The following is a 10,676-nucleotide window of genomic DNA, read 5'->3' on the forward strand; positions in this document are numbered from 1 at the left end:
ACCTACTCTAGGTTTGGTGTTGGGAACGATTGCCCGTTGGGAGGCCCCTTAATAATGGTTTACCGGTAAGTACTTCGGTTCATTATATTCTTTCAGGCAGTTAGATATGATGAGATTATTTGTTGCTAATTTATTATCGTGTTCAATGCAGCAATGGAACGTGCATGATACACTCCCTACAGCTCTGTATATCTGGACGGAAGCACAGTTAGTTAGAGGGAATACGTGGCGCAAGTACAGGGAGCATACGAACGGTCTCGACGTCCTAACACAGCACTAGGTTACGCTCTCTATACTATCGTATCAGTGCCTTCTTCGATGTACACTATATCACAACCTAACATAATAACGAAATTTTAGGTGTTTTGGTGTCCTTAGGATTCTCCGGAGCTCCAGGACTATCTGAGTCCTGTCACTAGGGACAAGTCACACGAGTATCGCTGCGACGTACCTCTTATTTTCTTTCATGTGGTCGAGATTCACTTGCCCATCTAGATCTGCAGACAGTTTGGAAGAATGACAGGCTGCCCACCACCGCTTTACTCCACCAATTAAGTATTGCACGGGTGCGTTATCGATTAATAATAATGCTATAATTCAGAGATGTGTTTGTTACAACTAATATCGTTTTGTTGTAGGTTTGACCGTAGAAAGAGGTACAAGACCAAGAATTGGCGCGTGACACACAGCTCGTACATCCATTTGTGGCAGACCAGGGTACCACATGCGGTCCTTGCGAGTCCTCTACACGACTAGCACACCTTCGATGAGTACTTGCGGTGGTTTCACAGGTCTACGAGGACACATATCAAGCCTCCATACACTGACGTGGCGATTGACGATGACTCGGAGGAAGATGTCATCGAAGATGTGTACGACGTCACCACTAGGGAGGGCACACAGCTACAGAGAGCCCCGCTTTAAAGATACATGGTAAGATACTTGAATGGTATAATTTGTTATCCTTTTGATATTAAGTATGTGTACTAAAACTATCCAACTGTGTTTCTGTACCCAGGCGATATAATTGTCAAGGCTGTCCAACGAAGTAGCATTCTGGCTTCACGAGTCTAGAGGGCAGAGGCCAGGCGTTCTCGCGGCTTTTGTGGAGGTAAACATAAACTTGTCCGTTTCGAAAATATTTCTTTATTGTATATGCGTTTGACTAATGAACTAACTTTAATGTCTATTTATGCAGAATGTGAAGAAGAGCTGCAGGAAGCTAGCTTAGAAGTTGAGCTGCATGGACACTCCTTATGAGGAACCGCCACTCCCCGCGCGGTCGGGTGGTACGTCTTCAGCCTCTTTGAGGACACCAGCCGGCTCTTCTCAGGCGATGACGCAGGGTGCCACTTTCACGGTGCGTACACCACCACATCATAGCGCTGGGAAAGACCCTGCAACCGAGGACGAGGAGGACACCGATGATGACGACGACGAACCCCCGGGCTTCCGCGGACAACACGACCAGTGGGACGAATGACCGCAGGACGAGATCGACATGTGTCAGTTAGGTGGTGCCCCATTTGGCACCCAAGGAGCCTCACAGGTACTAACAAAGATAATTTGTTTTAGTACATAGGCTCCATGAACTAACGATCATAAAGAATTATAGGTAATCGTGCGTATCATATACCTGCAGGGTATGAGCCGTATGCACCGTCGACGCGATCATACCGACGTTGGCTACACTCCCAATGTGTTGCCAACAAATCCGAAGAGACAGAGGCATTCGATGGATCCTTACACTTCTAGGTCTTAGTTTGTTTAGGTCAAACGAATATTGATATCCGAAACTTGCGGGGTTATTTGGTTATGTTATGTAAAACTTATGTCAAAACAATGAATATGTTATGTGGCAGCTTGTCAACTTGCTTCTTATTCATTTCGTTGAGTCACGGCAGCACTGCCGGCGAGATTAAGTACCCTGCATTCGGGAACCGGCAGTCCACGCTTTGCTTTCTCACTTTCCCAGAACTGCTACTTTCCTGCTTTTAGTACATTGCTTTTCGTATCATCTATGAGAATTCTCGTTTCCTCCTCAATATAGTCGTTATGGCAATTCTAACCATGTAGATTTTATTACCAAATTGTAGTTTTTTCTTTGTCTACTGTCCAAGACTGTGCAAGATACCTCAAGTACTGTCCAACTAATACTTTCCAATTCTGCCTTTCCATCGCGCTAGAATGCTTTTTTGAACTGCAAAAAGGGAATCATCTCGGATCCACAACTGTCGTTTTTTTCTTAAAAAACCAAGGTCGTTCAGAGCCCGCCCGTTCAGTCTGTCTGACGCAAGGGAAGGAAGGAAGTAAAAGCTCTGTTGCATCCCAGCTTCTCCTCAAAACACAAAGTCTTGATTCGATCCACCAACTGCTCCTGGTTTAATGGAATGATCGGCTTAGGCGAGGATGCTTATCTGGACACCGGTGGCAATTTTTCGTAATTGATTAGTTAAAATGATGCATAACCGTATTATGAAAGACGAAAAACTAATCATTGGCTTATCAAATTCTCTATTCGGCCGTGAAAAAAACTCAACAAAATACGGGCGCGATGCGTTTCGATTCTACCATCTAGGTAGCCCCGGCCAGCGGCAGACGCAGCGCCCAGGTGGTGTGGCTGCTCGCGTGGTATGGTCGGTCCAGCCGCGCCACACAACAGGGCGCGGCACTGTCGCGCCAGGGTCGGCGGCGCGGCAGGACCCGCCATGTCAGCGGCCCCTCGGCCGGCCCGCTCCATGTCAGCCCTGTGCCACGCCACCATGCATGGTGCGGCATAGGCATTTAGCCGCGCCAGGACAATAGGCGTGGCCAAAAGTGTTAGTTTAAAAAAACGACAGTGTTAGATTTAAAATTATATTAAAAAAAGTGTTAAAATTTTAAAAAAATTCACCACGTCACCGATCAGCGCCTCGGTCGTCGCCACGTCAGCCCTCTCGCCGCGCCACCATGCTCGCCGCGCCATGGCAATAGGCGCGGCCAAAAGTGTTAAATTTAAAAATAAAAAATAGACAGATTTAGAATTAGTTTAAAAAAATGTTAAAATTAAAAAAATATTCCGTTGGCGTTGCCATTTCACACGGTCTCCTCGGCCTTACGCGAAGCCCAGCCCGCCACGGCGTCGCATCACATGGATGCCTGGGCACGGCCGACTCCTTCAACTCCGCGTCCGTCGTCTTCCCTTTCGCTTGATTGAGTCTCCACGCCCCTTGCCCAACTGCCCCTCCCACTATTTCATCTCCCGATCCAAGAAACCGGCCACCGGAGCGAACCCCAAGAAACGACCTTGATCCGTGAGGGGAAGCCAGACAGAGCCAGAGGCATAGCAGCGGCGCGAGCGATCCAGTTGATCCAGGCGATACAGCGAGCCAGCCAGCTGCCATGAACAGCTTGTTCTCGAGCTCATGGAAGCGCGGCGGCGGTGGCGGAGACGGAGACATCGAGTCCGGCAGCGTGGAGATGTCTGCGCCGCCGGGTGCCGCGGCGGGTGCGAGCCTGGACCGGTTCTTCGAGGACGTGGAGTCGATCAAGGACGAGCTCCGGGACCTGGAGCGCATCCAGCGCTCGCTCCACGACGGCAACGAGGCGGGGAAATCGCTGCACGACGCGTCCGCGGTGCGCGACCTCCGCGCGCGGATGGACGCGGACGTGGGCGCGGCGATCAAGAAGGCGAAAGTGGTGAAGCTCCGGCTCGAGTCGCTGGATCGCGCCAACGCCGCGAACCGCTCCGTGCCCGGGTGCGGGCCGGGGTCCTCCACGGACCGCACCCGGACGTCCGTCGTGGCCGGGCTGCGCAAGAAGCTCCGTGACTCGATGGAGTCCTTCTCGTCGCTGCGGTCCCGCGTGGCGTCCGAGTACCGGGACACGGTGGCGCGGCGGTACTTCACGGTGACGGGTGCCCAGCCAGACGAGGCGACGCTGGACGCGCTGGCGGAGTCCGGGGAAGGGGAGCGGTTCCTGCAGCGCGCCATCGCGGAGCAGGGGAGAGGGCAGGTGCTGGGCGTGGTGGCGGAGATCCAGGAGCGGCACGGCGCCGTATCGGAGCTGGAGCGCAGCCTCCTGGAGCTGCAGCAGGTGTTCAACGACATGGCCGTGCTGGTGGCCGCGCAGGGGGAGCAGCTGGACGACATCGAGGGGAACGTCGGCCGCGCCAGGTCGTTCGTTGATCGCGGGCGCGAGCAGCTGCAGGTGGCCAGGAAGCACCAGAAGAGCACGCGCAAGTGGACCTGCATCGCCATCCTCATCCTCCTCGTCATCATCCTCGTCATCGTCCTCCCCATCGTGCTCCAAAACACCAAGAAGAACTAGCCCGCCGCCTGCCTGACTGCGTTCACGGTGATCAGGTCGCCGTCTTTGTGGTGGATACGCATACACCGGGACTCCGAGAGAGATGATTATTGTTGGGTTTTCCCCCAACCCCAGATTCGTTCTTGTTTCTTTGTTCGTGGCCTTTGTATCGTACATACGGTTAGTTGATCCGGCCTACTTGATTATAGTTATTTACCGGTGGTTTTGTTTATGACAAATGGATTGGAGTCTGGAGCCGATTCATTTTCTTTTGCTGTCGATGTGCGTTGGGGGAAGAAGATGAACGACCTTGATCGCAACTTGCGAGTCAAACCTGCTTTTGCGGTGGTTGTTGAGTAGTCCGCACTCCTACGCAGCACGCATGCCTGAGACTTAAACGCACTCTCACCAGTCTTCCTCCTAGTTGGGCAGCTCGCCAGGGTAGTCTGGTGGAATGCGCCTTGGCAGGTGCAGAGCGCGGCCAAGGCCAGGTCAACCAAGCCGCCGCCGCCTGCTGGCTCAGCGCCGGGGACGCCCCTAGCGCCCGCGCGACGTTGCCGATGCGCTCTCGCCCTTTCTCCTGTGTCCTCGGCTCCCGCTGCTTGCCCCGTGCAAGCCACGCATGGGCACGGCTCTGCCAGGAAAATGGTCAAGCCTAATTCCGGCGCAAACCCATTTTCTTCCAAGCAACTGACGTGTCTGTCGAGTCAAAACCTCAGGCGCATACGGGCGGGCACAATTCCTCGCCGATGACGTTATGCGCACGGCCGGAACAACGCTGATCGGCTTTGCGCAGCAGCACAAGTAGCATGGCAAACCGGAAGAACTAAATATGAATGGAGTCACGCATAACTTACACCATCTCATATGCATTAAAAACTGCACATACATAGGACTGATCTGATAGCCGTTGTACACATACATATTTCTTCTGTCATCACAAACAGAACTACAGGAGGAGTATTCGCTAACTATAGTGCATGATATAACCAAAGAACAGACAAGCAAGCGTACAGAGCGACGTGTCAACACACAACACTGCACGGGGCAGGCTCTAGAAGAAGCTGCTGAACTGGCTGGCCAGCGAGTCCTTGAGGTTGGAGAAGAGCCCGAACAGGGAGTACTGCCGGAGCTTGGACACCTCGTACCAAGAGTTGAGCACGGCCTCGTGCTTGTCCGTGCCGGAGAACGCGAGCTGGATCCCGGGGTTGCAGTCCACCTGCCCGCCCTTGCCCCCGCAGCTCGTCGTCTTGATCGCGCAGCTGCCGTCCACGCACGCGAAGTCGGAGCGCCCCGAGCACGACGAGCACCCGCCGGGCTTCCAGAACAGGTTCTGGAGCGTGCCCTTCTGGAACTCTAAGACCTGCAATGCAGCAACAGGTGCCGGAGCTCGATCGGTTAACCAAGTTATATAAATGTCCCTTTTGAGGAACTGTGAAGAACTGCAAAAAGGTTGTACAGTTCGTGGGCGTACCAGGGTAAAGCCGGTCACTGTGTACGAGATGTTGGCGACGAACACCGGGGGTGACCTCGCTGCGTATTTCTTCCCGGCGAAAGCTACCATGTACCCACCAGAAGAAGACTGGAACAGGGTGAAAAAGGGTTGTGCATTAGTCACTAGATGTGATTTCAATTGTACACGTTCGATTCGCGCGATCATCTAAGGAGAGCAATCAACCGCATGCAGTTCATAATTCCACTCACATATATACTTACTAGAAGAGCACAAACATGGTGGAACAATCATATACCATGGTGGTGTGAAAGCCTTCATCATGGAGATCAGCAAGTTTATATAGACATTCAAATTTGCGCTATTGCAGATGAAAAATTATAGAAACCCACCAGCTCCAACCAATTCCCTGACGAAATCAATTAAGTAGAATTGCAGAACAGGGACATTCCAAATTTGTGAGGACAGCACGCTCATAAACTTCCGAATAAATTGCATCGTGAATGCTAACAACCCAACACTTGGACCACAGAACTACACGAGGCGTGTCCCAGCTTCAAAGGACAGTTTGCCCTACCCATGTTCAGCTACACAAATGCGTCCAAAAGTGGCAGAGTCTCAACACGTCGATGGGACAACAACGTCCAGCTCCCTTAATGATTTGGCTTAACCCCTCCAAGCTGGCCGTTGTCACCGAAGTTTCTGACAAGTTCTTCTCTGACTAACTTATTAGCAAGCACTGTACTCAAGTTTTTCTTCGCAGTTAAGAATACTATGATTAACCTAAATTTATTTTCCTAGCAGAGCCAATACCATTCGCAAATGAGTTAAATGCACCACAGGCCCCTGAACTTGTAAGCGTGTGTCACATAGGTCCCTGAACTTGAAAAATGCATTTCTGGCCCCCTAAACTTGTTAAGTGGTACATATAGACCCCTGAGCTTTAAAAATGCATTTATGGCCCCCTAAACTTGTCAAGTAGTACAGCACAGGCCCCTGAACAGTAACTTTTGCTATTTTTCCAAAACTTTTTTAGAAATCCATTTGCAACGCTCCGTATACACAGTCATATATATACACGGTACAGAGCAGCAGGGCATCCATCAGGCGATATGATGCAGCAGGGTAAGACAGGAATGCAGTAGCCAGTAGGTTTGGCATTGAACGTGTAACTGCATGCTCGGCGTGCATGCCTTGGTACAGCGGCGCCTGACTCGCTCGCTCTCTTGTGCCTGACTGCCCCTGCCTGCTGTTGCCTCCCTCCATGGATGGAGAGACACAGGGGGGGGGGGGGAAGAGAGAGAGAGAGAGAGAGAGAGAGAGAGAGAGAGACCTGCGCGGCTGTGCCGCTGCTGCTGCCGACGTCTGGCCGGTGCTGCTGGTGTTGTTGGCGTGAGGAAGAAGAGAACCGGTGCTGCTGCAGTGCGCGCATGGCATGGCGCATGCGACCCAGGCTGAGGCCGGCCGGCCGGGTGACCGGGTCAAGTCAGCCACGCACATGCATGCATGTCCATATAAGTCGTCATGCGCACACCTACATATATGTCGTCGTAGCACGTAGTACACCGCACACACATCAGCACATGCATGCATGCATTGTACGTACCAGTGACCGACCACTCATGCCAATGCTGCTGCAGCAGCAGCAGCTCCGCCGACCCGGCCGGCCTCACCCTGCTGCATCATATCGCCTGATGGATGCCCTGCTGCTCTGTACCGTATATATATATATATATATGACTGTGTATACGGAGCGTTGCAAATGGATTTCTAAAAAAGTTTTGGAAAAATAGCAAAAGTTACTGTTCAGGGGCCTGTGGTGTACCACTTGACAAGTTTAGGGGGTCATAAATGTATTTTCAAAGTTCAGGGGCCTATGTGTACCACTTAACAAGTTTAGGGGCCAGAAATGCATTATCAAGTTCAGGAATCTATGTAATACACGCTTACCAGTTCAGGGGCCTGTGGTGCATTTAACTCTTCGCAAATTTATTTCTGTATAAGAAAAGGAAATTAATGATAGATCACGTATGCCATGAGTTCAAAATACCCATTTAACTAGGGTTCGTCATATGCATCCATATGCCATAATTCGTATAACACCTCGCGCAAACTTTCGGCAATTAAACACGAAATCCACAAAGCAGTTAATAATTAACATGGCGATGGCGCGGGACTCACCGGGTCGAAGGAGGAGGAGTTGACGGTGAGGAGCGAAATCTCGTCGACCTGGGGGCGATAGAGCGCGAGCGGCGCGCGGTTTGCGAGACCGAGGCGGCTGTCGCAGGGGGAGAGCTGCACGCCGCCGGAGAAGAAGGAGTCGCGCCCGGAGAAGACCACCCCGAAGGTGAACCCGTCGCCGCGCTGCACCGACGCGTCCGCGCACGGGTCGTAGACGCCGTTGTGGTCGTCGCCCGCGGCTACTGACGCGAGCAGGAGCACGGCGGCGGCCGCCAGGACCGGCAACGACACGCGCCTCGACGACGTCGCCGCCATAGCGCGAAACTGGGGTGGGTTGCTTCCTCTCTCGCCTCGGGCGCGACGGACGAGGTCGTTGACGAGCGGAGGTTACGTTCCGGTTCGGTTCGTTACAAAGACGCGTCGGGGGGGCAAGGAATAAAGGGTACGGCTTCCTGTTGGGCCTGGGCAGCCCATTTCCGTTTGCCAGCCCAGCATTTACACATTCTTTTATTATATAATTTTTTTTCTCGAATTCAAGAGCATTGGATATCATTAGGATACCCGCAACGTATAAGTATACCAGCTAAGCCAACTTCTAACAGTAGTAACTTTTAGCGTACTTCCTCCGTCCCAAAATATCTGTCGCTTTCGCTTTCCGAGAAATAACTTTGATAAAATATATATTACAAAATATTAATATTTATGGTACATAATTAGTATCATTGGAAAGATCTTTGAATCTAGTTTTTTAATAAATTTATTTGGAGATACAAATGTTGTACGTATTTTTCTACAAATCGAGTCAAACTTGTGACACGGAAACCGAAAACGACAAATAATATGGGACAGAGGGAGTATACTCGTTCAATTTTAAATTATAAGTCGCTTTGACTTTATATTTTTTTTACATTTGTTGTGCTATGTATCTAGATATATAATACGTCCAGATACATAGCAAATTACGTGTACAAAAAAGTCAAAGTGACTTATAATTTAGAACGGATGGAGTAGCTCATAATATGGATAGCCACACATGACACTATCACATGATCTTGAAAACGTATGAGCCTAATTCTTAATAAGAGCTAACTTTTCTCTCTTCTATTAAAATATAAAAAAATACTTAGAACTAGCTTATTATGAATCATCCATTTTTGGTGCCCTTATATTAAGAAGTTAGAATTTGTAAAGGTACAAGCGGGGTCACCGTCGGCAGGAATGAACTTTGGCGCTACATTTTGATTTTAACAAAACCAGGGCTATCTTCTAACGCCTAAGCTACCTTCCGGCTAAAGCGGCCAATGCCCAGTTTAGATCCAAAAAATTTGGCAAAATGAGCACCGTAGCGTTTTCGTTGTTACTTGACAATTAGTGTCCAATCATAGTCTAATTAGGCTTAAAAGATTCGTCTCGTGGATTTCGTCTAAACTGTGTAATTAGTTTTATTTTTTATTTATATTTAATACTTCATGCATGCGTTTTCGTATTCGATGTGACGGAGAATCTTGAAAAATTTGACGTTTTGGGAGGGAACTAAACAGGGCCCAACCCGTTGGCGCCGGCTTCGATCTATATTAGTATTATAATAAACAATCGGTTCACCTTCACTCCCACAAGTTTCTTAGGCCCCGCTCGCTTCACTGGAATTTACCTTATGCGGATGCTTATGCTAATTTGTTGTGAGAAAAAAATTTATTTCTTCGTTGGAAAATACTGCTGAAGTCTTACATTTTATTAGGCTAAAAGAGGCTAGGACAAACTAAACACAAAGTAAGGTGGTGTTTGGTTGCCTCTCCTAAATTTTAGTCGTTATCCCATCGAATGTTTGAACATATGTATAAAGTATTAAATATAGACTAATTACGAAACTAATTGCATAGTTTGTGACTAATTTACGAGACTAATCTTTTAAGCCTAATTAGTCTATGATTTGACAATGTGGTGCTACAGTAAACGTGCGCTAATGATGGATTAATTAGGCTTAAAAAATTCGTCTCGTGGAGTACCGACGGATTATATAATTTATTTTTTTATTAGTATCCGAACACCCCATGCAACATCCTCCCAACACACCTCCTAAATTTTAGTCGCTGAATCCGAACACCACCCCAACTTCCTAAAGAGTGAGTTAGCAGGTCACATCGCGCGCAGGGGCATAGCGACACCGGTGTCGGATTGAGCACTGTCTGCTCAACGTCGCTTCGTTGTTGTCTCCTAGCGGGTAGCGCATAGCATATATTAAGTCATACAATTAGTTTCTTAGTCAGTTACAACAGCGTGCCCACTATCTAGTGGTGCCTTTTGTTCGTGTTCAACCCCATCACTTATGACACCTTGCTGTGATGTGATGACAGGCGTCTAAGCTTTTTAACTTTTTCTTAACAAAACACGTGCTAAGCACGTTCTTGAAAAAAAAAGTTAACAGATCACATACTTCATCTGTCTCTAAATATCTATCGTTTACGTTTCCCGAGAAATAACTTTGACTAAATATATATTAAAAATATTAATATTTATAGTACATAATTAGTATCATTGAAAAGATCTTTAAATCTAGTTTTTTAATATATTTATTTAGAGATACAAATGTTGCACGTATTTTCTATAAATCAAGTCAAACTTATGGCACGCACACCAACGGAGACAGATATAAAGGGACGGAGGGAGTACTTCAAAAGATCCTTAACTTGTCCACACACCTAAGTTGGCAGATCACGAGATTGATGGTTTGGTGTCGATAATTACATCATCCATC

The 10,676-nt window shown here is 48.9% G+C and overlaps 2 protein-coding genes across 2 annotated transcripts; one reads left to right on the forward strand and one right to left on the reverse strand.

The window, feature by feature from the left end:
- The first annotated feature begins 3,249 nt into the window (after positions 1-3,249).
- On the forward strand, positions 3,250-4,526 carry LOC136476795 (syntaxin-121). Its single transcript, XM_066474779.1, has one exon. The coding sequence runs from the start codon at positions 3,382-3,384 to the stop codon at positions 4,306-4,308; it is 927 nt and encodes a 308-aa protein (XP_066330876.1). The 5' UTR covers positions 3,250-3,381; the 3' UTR covers positions 4,309-4,526.
- A 629-nt stretch (positions 4,527-5,155) lies between these two features.
- Positions 5,156-8,342, reverse strand: LOC136476879 (uncharacterized). The gene is made up of 3 exons (XM_066474881.1): positions 7,922-8,342; positions 5,762-5,869; positions 5,156-5,650 (listed from the first exon to the last, which is right to left on the reverse strand). The coding sequence occupies exons 1-3, from the start codon at positions 8,234-8,236 to the stop codon at positions 5,342-5,344; spliced, it is 732 nt and encodes a 243-aa protein (XP_066330978.1). The 5' UTR covers positions 8,237-8,342; the 3' UTR covers positions 5,156-5,341.
- Positions 8,343-10,676: the final 2,334 nt, after the last annotated feature.

The sequence above is a fragment of the Miscanthus floridulus genome, chromosome 1 (genome assembly GCF_019320115.1).
Source record: "Miscanthus floridulus cultivar M001 chromosome 1, ASM1932011v1, whole genome shotgun sequence".
Lineage (NCBI taxonomy): Eukaryota > Viridiplantae > Streptophyta > Magnoliopsida > Poales > Poaceae > Miscanthus > Miscanthus floridulus.

Excerpts from the sequence above, each read along its gene's own strand:
- LOC136476795 (XM_066474779.1), top strand. The coding sequence starts at position 3,382 with ATGAACAGCTTGTTCTCGAGCTCATGGAAGCGCGGCGGCGGTGGCGGA.
- LOC136476879 (XM_066474881.1), bottom strand. The coding sequence starts at position 8,236 with ATGGCGGCGACGTCGTCGAGGCGCGTGTCGTTGCCGGTCCTGGCGGCC. Across the intron at positions 5,870-7,921 it reads ACTCCTCCTCCTTCGACCCG|TCTTCTTCTGGTGGGTACAT; the intron begins GTGAGTCCCGCG and ends ACCCTGTTCCAG. Across the intron at positions 5,651-5,761 it reads CAGTGACCGGCTTTACCCTG|GTCTTAGAGTTCCAGAAGGG; the intron begins GTACGCCCACGA and ends GCTGCATTGCAG.